Genomic DNA, 22,549 nt, shown 5'->3' with positions numbered 1-22,549 from the left:
GATGCACTAAGACAAAGAAACAAAGAATAAAAAAATACATCTGAGTCACTGTCTCTGGCCTCTGCTGTGGAATGAGGATGGTTGCCCAGAGGCAGAACTGCAGCCTTGCCCATCCCTTCCCCCTGGGCCAGTGCTTTTCAGCTGTCTTGGCCAGGGACTGAGAACAGGCGCTGAGAGTGAGGACTGTTGTTTCACCCACCTCTTTTTGCTTTTTCGTTGACACTGTCGGGGATTGAGAGTGGGTAGCAGTAGGAGAGTGCTGTGATCCCACTTACCACCGCAAGCAGCTGCGTTTGTCCCTCTGCTAGGATTCCTCTCCCTAGCCCCAGGCCAACTGTTCCTGTGCCCATCCTGCCCGTGGAACGGAGGAGCATGACAGCTATCCACCTTGGCACTGGGGCTGCTTGGGGCTGCTGTTGCACATTGCATAAGAAATAATGCTGTCACCTTCATTACCAGAATGTCCTCACAGTGGACATCCCTCTCATTCAGCATCGTGTGCACAGCATTCTGAGACATGCTCACATGACTGCTGGGAACTGTGTGTCTCCCTGGTTGTCATGTCAGGCCCTGGATATAGCCAAAGAAATGATAGAAAAACTAGACTGTGGAATCCAAATGAAGTCAGACACTACATGGACTACCACACCAACACGTCACCTCACATATCCAAGAGAAAGCAGATTGCCAGGAGAGAGAGAGAGAGAGAGAGAGAGAGGGAACTGATCTGCCACATGGGCAGATCTTGAGATAGGGTTGCAAGTAGCAGAACATAGCACGGTAACATTATGCCTCCGAAGAAACCCAATAACTTTCTTTTTTTTTTTTTTTTTTTTTTTTTTTGACAGGCAGAGTGGACAGTGAGAGAGAGAGAGACAGAGAGAAAGGTCTTCCTTTGCCGTTGGTTCACCCTCCAATGGCCGCCGCGGCCGGCGCGCTGCGGCCGGCGCACCGCGCTGATCTGATGGCAGGAGCCAGGAGCCAGGTGCTTTTCCTGGTCTCCCATGGGGTGCAGGGCCCAAGCACTTGGGCCATCCTCCACTGCACTCCCTGGCCACAGCAGAGGGCTGGCCTGGAAGAGGGGCAACCGGGACAGAATCCGGCGCCCCGACCGGGACTAGAACCCGGTGTGCCGGCGCCGCTAGGCGGAGGATTAGCCTAGTGAGCCGCGGCGCCGGCCTCCAATAACTTTCTGTAAACGAATTCCAAAGAAAAAGATATCAATGACATACTTGATACAGAATTCAAAAGAGTGAGTACAAGGATGTTTGAGGAGATAGATGATAGTACAGAAAGACACTTAAAAGGAAACCATAAGAAAAATATGTGGTGTAAATGGCAAATTCATCAGAGATAGAGATCTTGAAAAAAACTAATCAGAAATGTTGGAAATGAAGAACTCAATAAATCAAATTGAAAAGCAAAATCAGTTCAAAGCCTCTAACAAGATACATGATCAAACATGAAAAAGATATCTGAAATTCAAGCTAAGTCACTTGAAACATCACAGTGAGAAAAAAAAAAAAAAAAAAAAAAAAAAAAAACCACAGTAAAAATGAAAGAGATGAAGACAACCTGAAAACAGGTGACCTTGGGCATGGTTAAATGAAGAAATATTTGAGATGTGGAAATCCCAGAAAGATGAGAGAGCAGTGACGGCACAAAGAATCCGTTCAATCAAATAGCTGGAAACTCCCCTAATCTGGAAAAGATACATTTGCTCAAACACAGGAGGCTCACAGGATCCCAAATAAACATGATGAGAAAAAGTCTTCACCACAACACATTAATGTGCAACTCTCAAAAATTCAGGACACAGAAAAAATTTTAAAATCCTCAACAGAAAAGTGCCTAGTCACTATTAAGCAGAGCATTATTAAAATAACAGCAGGGATTTTTTTTTAAAAATATTTATTTGAAAGGCAGAGTTACAGAGGCAGAAAGAGAGAGAGAGAGGTTGTCCATCCACTGGTTCACTCCCCAAGGGGCTGCAACAACCAGTGCTGGGCTGATCTGAAGCCAGGAGCTTCTTCATGGTCTATCACATGGGTGCAGGGGCCCAAGGACCTGGGCTATCTTCTACTGCTTTCCCAGACCATAGCTTGATCGGAAGTTGAGCAGCCCAAGTGGGATGCCGGCAGTGAGGCAGCGGCTTTACCTGCCCATGCCACTGTGCTGGTCCCTAACAGCAGGCTTTTAGAAATCTTGCAGAGGTCTGGAAGGAGTAGAATGATACAGCCATGGTTATTCAAGAAAGCAAATGCAAATGCAGACTACTTTACCTGGACAAGTTATCTTTTGCAAATGAAGGGGAACAAAGATATTACAAGGAAAGCAAAATTTGGAGAAATCAAACACCACGAGACTGGTTTAACCGAAGATGTTTAAAGGGTCCTGCAGTCAAATATGTGAAATTATAATAACCACTTGGAAGAAGCAACAGATACTCAAAACAATAAACCACTTTTAAATGACAGTTCTACATCTTACTTATCTATAATTCTGTATGTAAACAGCCTCAATGAATCAATGTTAAGTAGACTGAATAAAGGAGCTGGGACCCAGAAATCTACTTGCCGAGCAGTGACTGTTCAGCTGTGTAGACGCCAACAGGCTGAAAGCAAAGGAACTTACAAAAGGATCCTCCAAACTGACGTAAATCCAAAAGACAGTGTGAGCAGCTATTGCACAATGTCACAGATTAGACTGTGTGTCAAGACTGTGCAAGACAGACGAACACAGCGTCGGCTCCACGAGATCAGCTCACGGTTGTAGACGCATGTACCATTACCACAGCACTTAGTATAGACACCCAATATTAGATATAGAGATATATAGAGATAGAGATAGATAGAGATAGATAGATAGAGGTAGACAGCACAGCCAGTAAGAAATGGGGAAATTCAATATCCCAGTTTCAAAAATGAATAGGTCACCAAAACAGAAAGTCAACAAGTAAACAATGGGTGTAGGCTTTATGTCTGCCCTAATGGACCTAACAGGAATTACAGAACATTTTATCCAACAGCAACATAATACTTATTTCTATTCTATGGCACAAGGAACATTGCCAGGATTGATTCTACATTTGGTCATGAAGCATGTCTTAAAAATTTATGAAGACAAAAATAATTCCAACTCTCTTTTATTTTTATTTTTTATTTATTTTTTGACAGGCAGAGTGGACAGTGAGAGAGAGAGACAGAGAGAAAGGTCTTCCTTTTGCCGTTGGTTCACCCTCCAATGGCCCCTGCGGCCAGCGCGCTGCGGCCGGCGCACTGCGCTGATCCGATGGCAGGAGCCAGGAGCCAGGTGCTTTTCCTGGTCTCCCATGGGGTGCAGGGCCCAAGCACCTGGGCCATCCTCCACTGCACTCCCTGGCCACAGCAGAGAGCTGGCCTGGAACAGGGGCAACCGGGACAGAATCCGGCGCCCCGACCGGGACTAGAACCCGGTGTGCCAGCGCCGCTAGGCGGAGGATTAGCCTAGTGAGCCGCGGCGCCGGCCCCAACTCTCTTTTATAAACACAGCAGCACAAAACTACAATTCATTAGCAGGAGGGACCTTGAAAACTTGATGCAAGACATAGAAATCATGTCTTGCGTAATTGCTCCCCAAGAATCAGCTAGTCAATGAAAACAGAGGAAACAACAAATTTCTTGAAACCAATGATAATGAAAACACAACATACTAAAGCTTAAGGGATGCAGCAAAAGCTGTTCTCATTGGGAAGTTATGCCAATCAAAACGTGTATCATAAAGGAAGAGTGGCCTCAAATAAGCAATTTTATATTTATATCAAGGAAATAGGAAAGCAAGAAAAAACTAAAGAAAAAGTTAATAGAAGACAGGAAATTACAAAGATCAGAACAGAAAGACACAAAAATGCAAAAGAACAGCAAAACAATACCTTAAATTTCTGACAAAGATATAAAGTGGGCAAATCATTCTTTAGACTAAGATGAAAGAACAGAGACCCAAATAAATAAAACGATAAATGAAGAAAGAGACATTATTTTACATCACAAAATGATCCTGGCAGAACATTATGAACAATAAGTTATATGCCAAAAAGGTATTTTTCAACCACATAAATGATATCCAAATATGTAAGGAACTGAAACAAGCCAAAACAAAACGGAACACAATCAGGTAGTGTGATTAAAAAATGAGCAAACCGCCTTAACAGACATATCCCAAAAGAAAGCTAACCAATATACAATAAACACATGAAGACATGGTCTGCATTTTTGATCACCAGGGAGACAAAAATCAGAAGGTGAGTGACATACCACTTCACTTGAGTTTGGATGGCTATTGTCAGAAAATCAAATGATAACAAGTGGTGGTGAGGGTGTGGGAAAAAGGGGCCTTGACACACAGTTGGGGAAGGTAAATTGCTATATCCATTGCATGGCCATGTCTCAACAAAGCAAAAACAGAATTACTGTGGGTTTCAGCATGCCCACTACTTGGTAAGTATCAGAGGAAATTAAGTCAGTTCATAAGGCTTCTGCACATCCATATGTATCACAGCATTGTTTGCAATTAGCCAAGATATGGAGTCTACCCCGGTGTCCATTAGCAGATGGATGGATAGAGAAAATGGCTTGTATATACACAGTGGAATACCATTCATCATCCTTAGGAAAGGATGAAATCCCATCTTTTTTTTTTTTAAGATTTATTTATTTATTCATTTGGAAGTCAGAGTTACACAGAGACAGAAGAAGAGGCTGAGAGAGAGGTCTTCCATCCACTTGGGTCTCTGAACCTGCGTGGGAAGACCCAGAGGAAGCTCCTGGCTCCTGGCTTTGGATCAGTGCAGCTCTGGCCATGGCGGCCAACTGGGGAATGAAACAGTGGATGGAAGAGCTCTCTCTCTCTCTCTCTCTCTCTCTTTCTGCCCCTGCCTCTCTGTAACTCTACCTTTCAAATAAATAAATAAATAAATAAATAAATTTTTTTAAAAAAGAAGCACAATAGTGTTGGAACAGAATCACCTAGAGACTCACTTGCCGGGAGCCAAAACCCATCATCGGTACTTCCACCTGGAGAAAATGCAACTCTCTCACAATTAGGAGGTGCAAATCCAGGATCACAATGACAGTTGAGTCTTTCATTGCAAATCTAAAACCAAAAGAAGAAGAATAGCTACACATGCAACATAAAAACAAATGCTTGTTAGAGAATGCAAGTTGTTAAAATACTGTGACTTCATATAGAAATGGTAAGTTAATACGGAAATGGTTTCAAATGAAAAGTAATATGACAAGTGCGAATGCAGTGTCTTCTCAGATATCCTAGACACTCAGATATCCTAACTGTTTGGCCTAGTGGTTATGATGCTGGTAGCGACATGTGCACCTTACATGAGTGACTGGGATTCACAGGTGCCCCCAGCTCCTGATTCCATCTTCCTGCTAATCAAAGCCCTGGAAGGCAGCAACAATGGCTCCCGTCCTTGGGGTCTAGCTGCCCACATTCCAGGCTGCCTGTTCCAGCGTGGCCCATCCCTGACTGCTGTGGGCATTTGAGATGGGCACTCTTGCTATCAATCTGTTTCTTTTTTTCTGTCTCACTTCCTGATTCTTTTATTTTATTTTATTCTACTTATTTATTTTTATTTATTTTTTTGACAGGCAGAGTTAGACAGTGAGAAAGAGAAGGAGAGACAGAGAGAAAAGTCTTCCTTTTTCTGTTGGTTCACCCCCAAAGTGGCTGCTACGGCCAGCGCGCTGTGCCGATCCGAAGCCAGGAGCCAGGTGCTTCTCCTGGTCTCCCATGGGGTGCAGGGCCCAAGGACTTGGGCCATCCTCCACTGCACTCCCTGGCCATAGCAGAGAGCTGGCCTGGAAGAGGGGCAACCGGGACAGAATCCGGCGCCCCGACCGGGACTAGAACCCGGTGTGCCGGCGCCGCAGGTGGAGGATTAGCCAAGTGAGCCGCGGCGCTGGCCTCCCTCATTGTTAAGTAAACAAATAAATAAGTAAAAATTCACAAGTGTCTAGGTAGAACATGATTAGCTCCAACTTTACAATGAACGGGGGCCAAAAACTAAAGGTAGAAAGAAGCCTGAATAATCAGATACAGGTAGCCAAAATGTAAACGGAAAGTTAGCAAATATCTGCAAATGTGATCACTGAGTGAATACAGAGAACCGTCGGTGGCAGAAAGAAGTAAAGTCACACAGCAGTAAATACGAAAGGAAAGAGAGAGCAACGAAACTAGAAACAGCAGTGTATGCGAGTGCTTTTGTGGAAAACGTCCCTTCATCCTGAATTGCTGTGTAACCCACGGAAGCGCCCATGCAGCAGAAGTCACTGGGACGCACACTGAAGCCAACGGCACGATGGCAAGCACCGAGTTTACAGAGGCTCCGTAATCAGCAGAGGATTTCCTGATGCCACACAGCAGAAAGGCAAGTGGCCAACACGAACACACCTTCTTCAGAGCTGTGTCATCGGTTCCTACGTGAATGCCAGTTATCACTGGAGTGAGCATGTTAAAAGAAGCCAGAATGAGGGGAGATTCTCATTGTCTGATATGACAGGTGGGAGGAAAAAGCTGAAGTTGTGTTTCTTAAAGAATCTAAACCTGAGACTCTTCAAACCCTGATTTCTTTACTCCTCCCTGGCTCCCATCCTCCCTACCTTTTCCTTTCTTATTTTTCTTTTAATTTTTTTGCAATGGCTTACTATTCAAATAGAATGTATTACTGAAATTTAAGAAAGCAGATCAATGTACCAGGGGGTTTACATAGCAATGTCTCTTGTATGATTATTGGAAATGGTTAAAATTTAACATTATTTCAAAGGCTAAAAGTAAATAAGTTTTCATAGAAGATTCATACTGGCACATAAATTTAATGTGTCAGAAGATGCAACAGATCTGAGTGGACAGGAAATTCTGACCCCATAACCTACTAGATTGTATACATATGTATAATATGAATACATTGTGTTGAGTGCTCATAAGTGCATATGTAAGTAAAACTACACTCAAGTACAAAGAATATTACATATATGTTTAAATGTACAGCATGAGGGTAATTCTTACAAATCCATTTCTGAAATTCGATATCTTAATTTATCATACTACTAACAAATGTTTTATAACATTTTGTACACAATTACAAGGTGTTTAGGTTCTGCACACACTATTAATATGAGACACATATAAATGATATGCACGGATAGCAATAACTAAATCTACTTTCTGAATTTAACCCTAACTTTTCCGAAAGAAATTTCTGCATCAAATACTTCTAACCATTCTTATTATCCTGGCAAATGTTACTGACAAGCATTATAATTAAAAACAATATAAAGGTCACGTACCCCATGTCCATTACATTTCACTCTGGCATTACATTGTGGTTTGTTAGGTAGCTGAGAAAAATGTTTGCAGTTCACACCAATACAGATCTACAGGGATGTTAAAGTTAAATATGTTAAAGAAGCAAACAGCAGCAAAAATGTCAAGTATTGAAACTCATAGTTGATACAAGAATCACATTACAGGGGTGATATACACAACAGACAAATCAGTATTTCATTTAATCAATTCAAACTACAACTAGAACTTGGATTTATTATCAACATTAAATTGGAATCTTGTTTCTTTATGAAATATTAAATAATTCAAATGCGATGCTATTTTCTCCTTGAAGGAGTAGAACTATAGATTTAGTGTTATTAATTGGTTGAAGAAGAAATGTAGGGGCTGGCGTTGTGGTGTAGTGGATGAAGCTTTCACCTGCGACACCAGCATCCCTCTACGTGTGCCATTTATGTCCAGGCTGCTCCACATCAATCCAGCTCACTGTTAATGGCATGGGAGAAACATCGGAAGCTGTCACATGTATCTGGGTTCCTGTTACCAATGCAGGAGACCCGGGTGAAACTCCTGGCTCCTGGCTTCAGCCTGGCCTAACCTTGGCCATTGCAGCTGTCTGGGGCATGAACCGGTTGATGGAAAATCTCTCTCTCTCTGTCTCTCTCTCTCCATCTCTCTTTCTGTAACTCTTTCAAATAAATAAATAAGTAAATAAATATTATTAAAATAACAAATCATTTGTAATGACTAGGGTTTGCATTAACACTTTTTATACATTGTTATATATACCCATACCAAACCTTCAACTTTATTTTTACATATCATTCAATTTACATGTTTAAATACGTTGACAGAAACAATTCTAAATTTAGCAGCTGCTTTTCTCACACATCTAAACAATTAAGGCTACAAACCAAACAGTCACGTTAAAGATTTTCCCAACTTTTTCAACTTTTTTTTCAAGATTTATTTATTTATTTGAAATGCAGAGTTATACACAGAGAGAAGGAGAGGCACAGAGAGAGAGAGAGAGAGAGAGAGAAAGGTCTTCCATCTGCTGGTTCACTCCCAACTTGCTGCAACGGCCAGAGCTGCGCCAATCAAAAGTCAGGAGCCAGGAGCTTCCTCTGGTTGACCCACGTGAGTACAGGGGCCCAAGAACTTCGGCCATCTTGTACTGCTTCCCCAAGCCATAGCAGAGAGCTGGATTGGAAGTGGAGCAGGTAGGTCTCAAACCCGTGCCCATATGGGATGCCGGCACTGCAGGCAGAGGCTTAGCCTAGTGCACCACAGCACCAGACCTTAAAGTGTTAAACATTTTTTGAGTTGCTAGTCTCTCTGGCACACCCTTTGGAATTTGTAGGCCTTAAAGAAAATTCACCACTATGTTGCTCCTTGAGTCCAAGGTCTCTTGCTAGTCTTCCTTTTTTCTCTCTAATCTTTAGAGTCTTATTTTTTAAAGATTTATTTATTTGAGAGCTAGAGTTACAGAGACAGAGAGAGACCTTCCATCTGAGGCTTCACTCCCCAAATGGCTGAAACAGCTGGAGCTGAGCCAATCTGAAGTCAGGAGCCAGGGGCTTCTTCTGGGTCTCCCATACAGGTGCAGGGTCCCAAGAACTTGAGCTATCTTCCATTGCTTTCCCAGGTCATTAGCAGAGAGGTGGATCAGAAGAGGAGCAGTCAGGACACAAACCAGTGCCCATATGGGATGCTGGCACCACAGGCAGAGGCTTAGCCTAGGGCACCACAGCACCAGACCTTAGAGTGCTATATTTTTAAGCAATATTCAGATTTTAGTGAAGGATGCCTAGTACATTTTTCTAGAACCCCAAGAGTCCACTCAGTGATTTCTAATCATGAAATGATGCCTTTAGCTATGTTTTCCTTTTAATTAATTTTGTCTTGTTAAAGAAACCTTTGAATGCTTTAGACACTTCATTTAAGCTTTCTTAAGAGAGCTTCATGAAAAAATAAAAACATTTTATACTTTGATCTGAACTTATTCTGAAACAGTATCTTTTGTTTTACTCTTATAGGTCAGTTCATCCATCTTGGTATCCATACTGCATTGCTTAATTACTTACATTTTTTAGTAAGATGATATTTAGTAAGTGAATACTTTCCTGATTTCATTTTCTCAATTGAAATGGCATTGGCTATTATTTTAGCGATTTGTATTTTCATACAAATTTAGGTCAGTTTTTTAGTACCGTCAGTCCCTTATGCCCCGTTCCTGCAATTCTTATTTTTATTGCATCGTATTAACAATTAATTTTGACATCTTCATCATACTGAGACTTCGATTCACGGATAAGTCTTCTTGCATTTTCTGGTTATTTTTTTAAGACATTTATTTATTTGATAGGTAGAGGAACAGAGAGATGGATAGACAGAGAGAGAGTGATGGTGACCGTGTGAGAGCAGGCATAAGAGGGAGCATGATGAGCTAGTGAGAGCGAGAGAGACATCTTCTACCTAAAGGTTCTCTCCTCAGGTGCCTGGAGCAGCCAGGTCTGGGCCAGAGCAAAGTCAGGAGCCAGGTTCTCCACCTGGGTTTCCTACAGGATTGGCATATGCTGTCAACGGCTGCTTTCATACGAACTGCAAGTGGATCAGCTGGTTTTCTAACTGGTGCTTTATGTGGGATGGCAGCGTCATAAGCAATTTCTTAATCAGGTGTGCCACAACACTGGCCCCCTTTTCATGCCTTTTCCTAGGACTTCTCTGATCATAAGTTGTTGTAATTATCAGTGTAGAAGCCACGTTGCACATGTGCCTCTGGATCTTTACAGGATCTCCATGCCTTTGAATGCAATCAATACTACAACAGTTTATGCTAGGGCTTCTTCTAAAATGTCTTTCTGAAAGAAATGTAGTATAAATATTAAATAATTAAGACATAAGGCCGTGGACTGCTGTATATCATATTGGGAATGTCCAGAAAGATGATTAAGTCAAAGATACTGTCTGAAGAAATTGGAACCCATACAATGTTCATGTGTCACTGCAATTCAAATAGTGAAAGTTCATGTTTTACAGATGTTTTCCTGATTTGTCACCCTCCATACTACAAATTTTATTTAAGAGAAAGGAATCATACTGCATTGTGGAAATACTGTAAGCTATCTGATCATCCTAAGGCTGGCATTTATTGTGACCTGATATTTTCTCTTGCATAACACATATTGTGTGTGCTAATTGATACTTGTCTTATGGTGATAGTAATATATATGATTCATCCACCAAATATATTGTCAATGACCCATTCATAAGTCAAAGCCAGTATCTCTCTTTTTTAGTTCTTACATTTGTTAATACATAAAGAATAGATTTCATGAATTTTGTCAATATGATTCCAGGAACACAACATTTTCTCCTTCCCTCCTTCCTTTCTTCCCACTTTTTTGTGATATTTTCAATTTACTTTATAAATACGGGCTCAATGTTCCTCTAACCAAAGAACCCTACAAGTGAAAGGTAAATAGATCACCCTTCTGCAGATGTACAGAGAAGTGTTATAGACAACAATCAAATCACAAGATGTCAATTTAGTTCAAAAAACATTAACCTTTGATTTTGTATTCTATATATTAGCTATAGCTAATATTTGTCTTTTAGGCTTATTTCACTAAGTATAATGGTCTCCAGTAGCCTCCATTTTACTGCAAGAGACAGAATTTCATTTTTTATTATTGGTAGTATTCCATTATTTCTTTAGCAAGTCATCAGTTGATGGACATCTGGGTTAATTCCATAACTTAGCTATTGGGGAATAAAGGTAACTCTTTCATATACTGAACTTATTTCCTTTGGTTATATTTCCAGGAGTGTGATGGCTGGGTCATATGGTAAATTTATTTTGAGGTTTCTGAGGTATTTCCATACTGCCTTCCATAATGGTTGTACTAGTTTACATTCCCACAAACAGCATAATAGGGTACCTTTTTCTCCACATCATGTCTATCAGTTCTTATTTTTTGATATTTGGATGATAGCCATTTTACCTGGGATAAGATGAAACCTCACTGTGATTTTTAATTACATTTCCTTGATGGCTAGTGACCCTGAGAGTTTTTTTTTTTTCATGTGTCTGGTGGCCATTTGTATTTCTTCCTTTGAAAAATGCTTGTTCATGCCTTTTGCCCATTTCTTAACTGGATTTTTTATTTCTTTGTTGTTAAATTTTTTGAGCTCCTTATATGTCCCTGTATGTATGTATGTAAGTATGTATGTATACATTGTTTGCAAATATTTTGTCCTATTCTGTTGGTTGATTCTTAACTTTGTTGAATATTTCCTTTGCTGTGCAGAAGCGCTTAGCTTGATGTAAAGTCATTTGTCTATTTTTGCATTAATTGCCTGTGTTTCTGGGATCTTAGCCAAGAATTCTTTCCTTTGCCAACACCTTGCAGTGTTTTCCCTATGATTACCATTTGATGGTTTCAGGTTTTTGGTTTTGGTCTTTATTCCACTGTAAGTTGATTTTTGTATACAATGAAAGGTAGGGGTCTTTTTTTATACTTCAACCTGCAGATATCCAGTTTTCCAAGAACCATTCATTGAAGGGACTGCCCTTTTTCCAGGAAGTGATTTTAGCTAGTTTGTCAAAAGTTAGTTGGTTGTAGATGCATTGATTAATTACTGGGATTTCTATTTTGTTCCATAGGCCCATGTGTTTATTTTTGTGCTGAGATCAGGTTGTTTTTATTATAACTGCCCTGTAGTATTTTTAAAAATTTATTGCATTTATTTAAAAGACAGAGTTACAGAGAGAGAGAGAGAGAGAGAGAGAGAAGGAGAGAGAGAGAGATCTTCCATCCACTGATTCACTCCCCAAATGGCTGTCAAGGTCAGGGCATGGCCAGGCTGAGGTCAGGAGCCAGGAGTTTCAAGTGGATCTTCCACATGGGTATAGGGCTAATGGGTCATCTTCCAGTGTTTTCCAAGGTGCTGGGACTTGAATTGACACCCATATGGGATGCTGGGTTTGCAGGCAGAGGCTTAATCCATTAAATTGTAACAGTGACTTCTGTACTATGTCTTGAACTTTGGTATCATGAGGCTTCTAGCTTTGTTTTCATTGCTTAAGACTGCTTTACCTATTCAAGGTCTCTTGTGTTTCCATATGAATTTTTGGATCATTTTTCTCTTAATATCTGAGAAGAATGTGCTGGGTATTCAAATTGGGGGTGCACTGAATCTGTAAATTGCTTTGGATAGTATGGGCATTTTACTGGTATTAACTCTTCTTTTCCACAAACATGGGAGATTTTTTCCATTTTTTGTGTCTTCTTCTACTTCTTGCCTTAATGTTTTTTAATTTTTACTGTGGAGATCTTTTACACCCTTGGTTAAATTTATCCCCAGATATTTAAAAATTTTTGTAGCTACTGTGAATGAGTTCATTCTCAGTCATGGCATAATTGGTATATACAAATTCTGTTGATTCTTGTGTATTCATTTTTTATATCCTGTAATTTTGCCAGATTCTCTTAAGATTTCCAGTGTTCTCTCGGTGTACTCTTTTTTTTTTTTTTTTTTTTTTTTTTTTTTTTTTTACAGGCAGAGTGGACAGTGAGAGAGAGAGACAGAGAGAAAGGTCTTCTTTTGCCGTTGGTTCACCCTCCAATGGCCGCCGTGGCCGGCGCACCACGCTGATCCGATGGCAGGAGCCAGGAGCCAGGTGCTTTTCCTGGTCTCCCATGGGGTGCAGGGCCCAAGCACCTGGGCCATCCTCCACTGCACTCCTGGGCCACAGCAGAGGGCTGGCCTGGAAGAGGAGCAACCGGGACAGAATCCGGTGCCCCGACCGGGACTAGAACCCGGTGTGCCGGCGCCGCAAGGCGGAGGATTAGCCTAGTGAGCCGCGGCGCCGGCCTCTTTTGGTTCTCTTTATAGAGGATCATGTTATCTGCAAACAGGGATAATTTTATTTACTTTTTTTTTTAACTTTGTATCCCTTTTATTTCTTTTTCTACTCTGATGGCTCTGGATAATACCTCCAGAACTGTACTTAAAAGTAATGGAAAAAGTGGGCTTCCATGTTTGATTCTAGATCTTAGTAGAAATGCTTCCAGTTTTTCCACATTCAATATGATGCTGCTTGTGGGTTTTTCATATATTGCCTTGATTGTTCTGAGATATATTCCTTCTATACTGAATTTGCTAAAGATGTTATATTTTATCAAATATTTTCTCTGTAATTATAGACAATCATAGGATTTTTATTCTTCAGATTTTTAATGTGATGTATCATGTATATTGATTTATATATATGAAACACCCCTGCATCCCCAGGATAAATTCCACATGTTCAGGCTTGAAGATCTTCTTGATGTGTTGTTGGATTTGATTAGCTGGTATTTTCTTGAGGTTTTTACATCTAAGTTCATTAAGCATATTGGTCAATAGTTATCTTTCTTGATTGTATCTTTTTCTGGTTTTGGAATTAAGGAGATGCTGGCCTCACTGAAGGAGTTTGGGAGGATTCCCTCTTTTTCAATTGTTTTGAACAGGTTAAGAAGAATTGGGATTAATTTGTCATTAAAGGTTTGGTAGAATTCAGCAAATGAAGTCACCTGGTTCTGGGTTTTTCTTTATTGGGAAGACTTTATTACTGCTTCAAACTCTTTTTTGGTTATTTGTCTATTCAAGTTTTCTGTGTCTGCATGCCTCAATTTTGGTAAATTGTATGTATCTGGAATTCAATCTATTTCTCCTACACTTATGCATATATTGGCATATGGCTCTTTGTAATAATTCATAATTATTATTCATTTTATTTTCATGGTAACATTTGTAACATCTTTTTTATCTCTGATATTATTATTTTTATTATTTATTTTTATTTATTTGACAGGTAGAGTTATAGATAGCAAGAGAGAGAGAGAGAGAGAGAGAGAGAGAGAGAGAGAGAAAGGTCTTCCTTCCATTGATTTACTCCCCAAATGACCGCCATGGCCAATACTGAACCGATCTGAAGCCAGGAGCCAGGTGCTTCTTCCTGGTCTCCCATGTGGGTGCAGGGCCGAAGCACTTGGGCCATCCTCCACTGCCCTCCTGGGTCACAGCAGAGAGCTAGACTGGAAGAGGAGCAACCAGGACTAGATCCTGGTGCCCATATGAGATGCTGGTGCCACAGGCGGAGGACTAACCAGGTGAGCCATGGCGCCAGCCCCTCATCTCTGATATTATTAATTTGGGTCTAATCCTTCTTCCTTTAGTTGGTTAGTTGGGCCAATCATTTGTCCATTTTGTTTACTTTTTCAAAAATTAGCTCTTCATGTCACTGATTTTTTTTGTGATTTTTAAAAAATTTCAAATTTGTGTATTTGTTTTGTAGTTTTTAATATTTCTTTTTTATTACCACTTTGAGGTTTGGTTGCTTCTTATTACTCTATGTCTTTGAGATGCATTGCTAGATTGATTATTTGATATCTTTCTAATTGCTTTTTAACACTGCTTTTTGCTGTATCCCATAGATTTTGATATGTAAAACCAGTATCTCAATATTTGTTTACTTTGTATTATTTAATCACATTACTTGGGAAATACCCTGCACCAGGAAACTAATACACGCACACACACACACACACACACACATATACACATACATACATGTGTGTGTGTATACAAATGAATATATTAAAATCAACCAGAATCCTTGCAGTTCTATGTAAGTTACAACTGACTGGTTGAAGACATTATCCAGTTGGTGAACTCCCTTTACTGAGGAACCACTAGCCATAAGCAGGCTGCAGCCAGTGGTGAGAATTCTGTGCACAAGCAGCAGTTGTCACCTCAACCTCAGCTTTCTAAAGTAAAAAGCCCCAGACCATTCATTGGAATGCTAAATCCCCACCTCCAGCTGAATATGATGGCATATGTAGCATAGGTAATAGCTTACTGGGCGCACACACCTACACCCCTTTGGATATGCATAATCCTTCTTGAACTTCGAGCCAGATGTAATGAGTCCATGTGACTTCCCTGAAAGCATACTCTACTCAAATTGTAACTCTTTGTTTCTCAGGAGCCTGACATTTGGATATTAGCCAATTTCAATCTTGGCTCACGTTAACCCTCATTACATTCCTTACTGATTACAACTCGACAATTGACTTTGCCTTTCTGTTGTCATGTATACTAGACAAGAACTATGTATAGATGATTCTTTGTGTCTATGCATCAAGAATTGCACCCAACTTCTACAGGTAGAAATTAGCATGAGTTCTCGGACAACAACCAATTTTCTGACAGCAATTGAGTGTCCAGCAAATCAATGCACACACAATACCCACCTGGAAGGATTAGCATCAGATACCGTAAGCTATAGGGCTCAGCCCCCCAAAGGACTGACTGGATTTCAGATGCCAATCACAATTCCCCTCCTTGGAGAAACAATCTGTTAGGAAGTCCCACAGAACTCAGCCAAAACCCTTTACTGATATTTAAGTTTACTGTAAAAGATGCCACAAACAGGCAGATGGATGGAATGCCTAGGGCAAGGTGTTGGAGGAAAAGTGGAGGGCTCCCACGTCTTCTCAGGTAGAGGCTGGTTTCCAGGATGACCACATGAGTGCACTACGCTCCCTGCGAGTTGCAAATTCACGATATAGAACCTCCGGTCCCTTTGTCCTGGAGTTCTTACACAGCTTATCTCTTTTCTCCCAAGAAATCAGAGGAGAATGGGTGAAAGTCCTAACCCTCTAATAGCTTGGTCATTCTAATAACCGGCTCCATGCTGAGGCCATCAAGAGATCCTGCTCTAAGTTGCTTCAGTAGCAGAAGTGAAAGTGTGAGGGAAATGAATAAAAACTCAGTTTTGACTGAGGGGCTTATTATGAATAGCAAAATACACTGCTCATTCTCATGATTCTCTACAGGTTTTATTCAGAGCTATGTGCCAGGAAACAGGGAAAAAGCCAAATTAATTTTCATATTATATCACATATCTGTTATGTGTTAGTGACTTTTTCTCTAAGTTATTCACTACAAAATTAGCTAATAAGTTATGTATTTACACTGTGGTAGTTTTGGTAAATATTTTCCAGTTAATTTTAAGTGGCCTTGTTGATACTGACATGTTACTTTTTAAGATAGTATGTTCCTTTGTGATTATCATTTTCATGTGACATTTTCTCATTCTGATATGTTTTCAGCTCACTGGAATTTTCCCCTTATTGTTCACTTCTTAAAATATTATGTGCATATGGTAATTATTTTATTAAAATACATCATAATTGTATACTTTTTTTCATTAATCAGCTAATTTTTTTAAATCACTGCTTTGAAAATCCCTTACTAGGTTTCTGTATTTCATTACTAGCTCCTATGAAGTGGCCAAGTTTTTGGTAAGAATATTATCTTCTTTGGAAGAATTATTTGTGGAGTAGGTTAATATGCATAATGTTGTTGATCTTCAGATTATTTTAATAGCATAACACTTTTGTGATATTTTAACATTTTTTGGTTTATTGATTGTTTATTTTTATTCTTGATTTGCACAGATTACCGCAGGTCAATTCCCAGCCTAAGAAGGAAGCTTAGCTTCTCAAGTGGTCAAAATATGAGTTACAATATCTACATGATACAGTGGAGCAAGAGCACTTTTGACCATTTAATTTTAGTTGTTGAATTTTAAGATCATGATCCAAGGGGCAGGAATTGTCCCAGTGGTTAAGACACCATTTGGGATGCCCATCTGCCATATAAGGATTCAAGTCCCAGCTCTGTTTCCGATTGTAGCTTTCTGCTAATATACACCCTGGGAGACAGCTGGTGCTGCTTTAGCCACTGGCTTCCTACTACCCATGTGGGAGACCTGAATTGAGTTTCGGCTTCTGGCTTCAGTTCTGCTGAGCCTCAGCTGTTGCAGGCATTTTGGGGAGTGAATCAGCAGATGGAATCTCTCTCTCTTTTCTCGGTCTCTCTCTGCCTTTCTAATAAAATGAAAATACATTTTAAAAATTAAAAAAAATCATAATGCAGCAACTGTAATTAACACTAGTAATAAACGAGATTTTAAGGTCTTCCTCAACACACACACACACACAGATCCACAATATGTGATATGAAGTAGAAACTGTACTTACACTGTCCCTACCACACGTAGTTCCTTCTTCCACAACGAATATACCCTCGTTTGTTCTATTTCTTGCTCTTCCAGATACACATACGTGGCCTCCAAGAAAAGTGTATTGATAGTCAAACTCTCTTGATTGTATGATGGTTTCACTTGTCCATGTACAAACTAGGTGCCCACAAAGGGTATTCCTGGAGACATAAGTAATTCATTAGTCGCTTAAGTATGCAATGTATCAGGTAAATAACAATTTAAAAATATAAAGTTAATTCAAAATACTCCGATGATAAAACTAAAACTTTTTACAGCATACACTGACTTATGAAGAACAAACTATAAGTGCATTTTCTATAAACTGCAGATGCTAACACACACACATACACCAGGCGCCTCTCTCTTTGCTCTGGGTGAGTCTACAGTCTATGGACATGCATTTGGAAAATAAAAAAAATCTTCCAAATACATACGTGAAAGTACAAAATCGCCCCCGACAACCTCCAAATTGGTCATGTAGAAAATTGATTTCTTGTCCACACAGATAAGTAGAACCTCTAGCATCTGAAAATGAAGACGCAGTTAGAATTCCTCATGTTTAAAATACATAATTAGAAACCAAAAGTGGCAAATCAATGAAGAGGCATATTACAATAAGATGCCCAGTCAATGCCAAACTGTATAAATTGACTTCCATCTACTACCTATACAAAAAGGAGAAACACTTCTTAAAAGCTAATCCAAATGAGAAAATGTGTACTATAGTGTAGAAATAACTGAGAAATAGGTCATTTGCTCTTTTGTTTGCTACTCTAAAGGTCTAGACTTTCCCACAAGTCAACTGGAATTGGACTGATGCCCTATTCTGTTCACCTCTTAATATAGGTCAGAGTGGCTTTAATTTCTTTTCAAATCTGGGTGGAAAAATTACAACATTTTCCAGTACAGCTATAAGATGCGCTTACTGTCTTTCGAGGAACTAAAGTTTAAACAGAAATCCCAGAAAAAAGATAAAAGTCTTACACACTCCAAGGAAGTCTGCACATTGTCTATCTAAATCTCGACACCTTCCTTTATAGCAGTAGGCAGTTTTATTCTGGCATGGTTCTAAGTCGGCAGCTTTTATGTCAGGTACACAAATTTCACTTGTTCCGTTACAATATTCTGGAAAATCACATGGATCTGTACTTTTCCTACATGATAATCCTCTATGGGCTATCTGTGAGACAAAGAAGAATATATAAGTTTGAGTGTGTGTGTGTGTGTGTGTGTGTGAGTCCAGTTTCCCTCCACTCTCAAGGATTAAAAATGCGTGAATGAATGTCGGGGAGAAGAGGAGCTCTCTGTTTTTTTTTTTTTTTTCAAATATTGGCACACTATGGATTAGAAAAGTACAAAGCTGCAAACTGTGATCACGTATGAGAAAGTTTGAGAGTTGTCAGCAACAACAGGAAAAAGGAAATCCCAACAAAATGATTAGAAGAAGAATCCCATCATTACTGTTTGAAACTTGGATTCACCCAATTATAAAGACAGACTCATTTTCAGTTCAAGCTTCTTAAGAGCTTATTTGTTTTTCTTTGCTTGCCCATTCTTCAGGATACAACTGATCAAATCATAACTGGTATTCTGGGGACACTAACATTTTTTAGTTTTTTATTTGAGAGGGCAGAGAGAGGGAGAGCGCGTGAGAGAGCATTCCCACTACCTGGGTTATTCTTCACATGCCCACAATAGCTAGGGCTGGTCTGGGAAGAAGCCAGGTACCAGGAACTCAAACCAGGTCTCACAAGCAGGGGGCAGGAACCTAATTACTTGAGTGAATTACTTCCGATTTCCATAGTCTGAATGACAGGAAGCTGGAGTCAGGATCCAGAGTTTGGGTATCAAGTACAGACATTCAGACATGAGATGTGCACATTGTTTTCAATGGGCTTTTGTGATCACTATTTATGTATTTATTTATTTATTTGAGAGACTTCTTGGGCTTTTGGCTGAGACTAAGCGTTGAATCTGAGAGACAGAATAAAGGGGATGTGGAGACAGAGAGAACTCCCAAAACGTGTTTGCAGCTGGACCAGGGCCAAGCTGAAGCCAGAAGCTGAGTGTGCCTAGTGATAACTCACTTATCTGGAAGCAGGCAGAGAAGAAAACAGAATTTTACACTATGGCAAATAAAAATGGGAACACACTGGAAGACACCTGGAAACCTTTGAATGATATGTCAAATTCACGCCATCATGCATGATAAAAATCAGTGTGGACTGATGTAACGACTCCAGATGTTAGGTATGGGGCCATCCTTGCAACTTGCACTGAGATTTTTCATTCTGCCAAGTTTTGCAATGATCTACATTTTAACCTACTCTTGAAGATGTAGTCAGAGGGCCGTGAAATGTTTAGAAAAAGCCTCGGCACCACTGTTCTGAAGACAAAGGCCAAGATGAGAGCTCTAATGATGGGAAAAGTAGAACGACCTATTGCCTAGAGATAGAAACCCCAGGCTGCTCTCTATATTTATACACTCTAAAAATCAAACAGCCGTTGACTTTAGTTACTAATCCATAGTGAAAAAGAACACGCTTTCCATTTCCTCCCATCGTGCAAAGCGTTGGGTTTAAGTGCTCCAAAGTAGACACGAAGAAGAAAGCTCAAGCCAAGAAGGCTAACGCCAGTGGCAAGTTCAAAAAGGTGAACACCAGGGTTGAGACACTCAAGAAAGGGAAGCCCTATTGCAGTCAGAACCCTACTGTCAGGAAAGGAATTGGAAGATATTTGTGACCTGCCATGAATCCCGGAAAGGCCGTCTTGAGAGGAAGTACCCAGCCCCCGGGGCGGGATTCAGTGAGACAGGGAGCAGCATTGTAGCGAAGTGGATGAAGCCACCTCTCGGCAGGCTGGCATCCCGGATCAGAGAGGCAGTATGAGTCCCAGCTGCTCTGTTTTTCGAGCTCCCTGCCAATGTGCCCAGGAAAGCAGTGAATGTTGGTGCATGTAACTGTGCCCCTGCCACCCTGTGGGAAATCCAGACAGATTTCCAGGCTCCTGGCCTTGACCTGGCCCAGTGCTGGCTGATGTGGCCACAGAGGGTGTGAACCAGCAGATGGGGGTATCTCCCTTTACCCACCTCTCCGGGCATTCTGCCCCTCACCCAGTCCCTCCTTCCTGTCAAGTAGATAAATCTTTTAAAAGAGGAAAAGAAACAGATTTTTCTGATTGACACAAAATGAGTTGACAGCAGCAAGCATGGTGGCAGCAGGGTGGTGAAGTTCTCCAAGAGCCTGGGCATTGTGCCACTGAGAATGAGTCTTGAAAGCCTGCTGACACGAAGCCACAGGCTGGCCAATCAGCACATGAGGAAACGTAGGTCAGCCTCACCTAGCGGCCGGGCTGTACCTTGCAACTTCTGACACGGGAAATTTGTCATCGTCACTGTCACAAACACTGGGGTCGCCAGTGTGACAATCCCAAAACATCTCATTAATGCTGAGTTCAAGAATAAGCTGCAGGAGCCCAGACACCAGCAGGGTGAGACATTCAGCAGGGAGAGAGAGATACACAAGATGACAGAGCAACTTGCAACTGACAAATGTTACAAAAATCAAAATATTCTTCTGCTTCCTGTTTAGGTTGGATCTTGTTTTACCCTAAAATTTGTAATTTATGCTCACATATTGGTGATCTAAATTTCTTAGCAAGGACCCCGTTTTTTTAAGGGTACTTATTATTTTTTGCTAATTGTAACGTCCTTGATTTTAGCATAGAAAACTCTGTGAAGGTCCTTAAAAAAAGCACTTTCCAGCTACACGTCAGTCTTTATGCGCCACGTGTCCTACACTGCTCCTCTTCCTGCCGTGTGGAAAGCAGGAGCTCTTGTTATCGTTTTCTGCTTATCAGACATTGCCCATGTGTGTAGGATAGTTCAACCAGGGCTTTGTCATGCACTGTCTAATCATGAAGAGCTACATTCAGGCATAAACAAGAAGGATTAATAATGTCAAAATAACCTGGAGTTGGCACTGTGTGGAAGAACTGAGTGTGTCTTCAGTAGAGACTGAGACTGATTTAGAAATGGAGCTAAGAGGAAGACTGACAGACCCCAAAAGACATCTTCTGGATCCTGAAATCAGTTGTCCATGAAATGTCATTTACAAGCACACATAACTATTAACTCAAAAACAAATGAAATTACACATATATAAAATAATAAAATATGCTCTATATCTAGCTCCATAGAAAATAATACATATTCATTTAAAAACATGCTCTGTATAAAACTTAAGGACATTCAAAAATATTCGCATGCTATTAGGAACTAGACCAAGAGAAGCTTACCGAAAAGACAAAAAGTTAAAAAGATTGTTTTAAATAGCTAACAAATGAATGTATAAGAAGACTAAAACTTCATGAAACTAAATAATGTGATATTTTGAAAGCTTACTAGGCAAGTTTTATTATTGCAGCATGGTCCAGTTCCACATTCGGCAAATCCAATTAGCTCACAAGCATGGGGGTTGCAGCATTTTTTATATATGCATGTCTGAAAGCAAATATATTCAAGTTAAATATGGAAATTTTCATTCACACAAATGACATTACAGAGTTTACAGATACGTCCATGAGCCCCATGACACATGATGGGTCACGGGCAGATTCATGTACAATGGTGGTCTCATAAGGTTGTAGAGGAGCTGAACACTTCCAGTCCCCTAGTGATGTGGTCATCTTCACTGTAGTGCAACGTTGCCACTCAAGTGACTGTGCTGGTGCTGGTGCAAACAATCCTACTACGCGTCAGTCACCTAAACTGTAACGACCAGCCCGGTACAGTGCATTCACTGATGACAGTGGCTCAGTGTATGGACTGCACTGTGCACTGGTCATTGCTGTGGCCTGTCCTCCTTCTACTTAGAAGAAAATAAAAAGTGAACCGTAAGGCAGCAGGCAAGTGTTTCAGGCAGTGTCCAGAAGACAGCATTGTTCCCACAAGAGATGACAGCTGCAGGCATGGCATTGCCCTGAGACAAGAAATGCAGGTGGAAGATGCCGTCATTTATAACACGGATCTGGTGTAGGACGAGCAAATATGTGTGTTTTCTCTTAGTTTCCAACATAAAATTGTGATGTAAA

The 22,549-nt window shown here is 40.5% G+C and overlaps 1 protein-coding gene across 4 annotated transcripts in view; it reads right to left on the bottom strand.

Annotated features, from left to right (window-relative positions):
* LOC100358729 (A disintegrin and metallopeptidase domain 3) overlaps positions 1-22,549 on the bottom strand; it is an 87,074-nt gene that overhangs the window by 9,487 nt on the left and 55,038 nt on the right. For 3 of the 4 annotated variants that reach the window (XM_051832383.2, XM_008273936.4, XM_051832385.2), the window contains 6 exons: positions 21,861-21,959; positions 18,443-18,638; positions 17,893-17,983; positions 17,436-17,616; positions 7,341-7,427; positions 5,016-5,130 (listed from right to left, as the gene is read on the bottom strand). In XM_051832383.2, coding sequence (XP_051688343.2) covers positions 5,016-5,130; positions 7,341-7,427; positions 17,436-17,616; positions 17,893-17,983; positions 18,443-18,638; positions 21,861-21,959 — 769 coding nt within the window. The remainder of the gene's footprint in view (positions 1-5,015; positions 5,131-7,340; positions 7,428-17,435; positions 17,617-17,892; positions 17,984-18,442; positions 18,639-21,860; positions 21,960-22,549) is intronic. The other variant, XM_017350394.3, reaches the window with a different exon arrangement.

This window comes from Oryctolagus cuniculus, chromosome 2, assembly GCF_964237555.1.
Source record: "Oryctolagus cuniculus chromosome 2, mOryCun1.1, whole genome shotgun sequence".
Classification (NCBI taxonomy): Eukaryota; Metazoa; Chordata; class Mammalia; order Lagomorpha; family Leporidae; genus Oryctolagus; species Oryctolagus cuniculus.
Note: the sequence above shows the minus strand (reverse complement) of the source record. Positions and strands in the feature narration are given on the sequence as shown.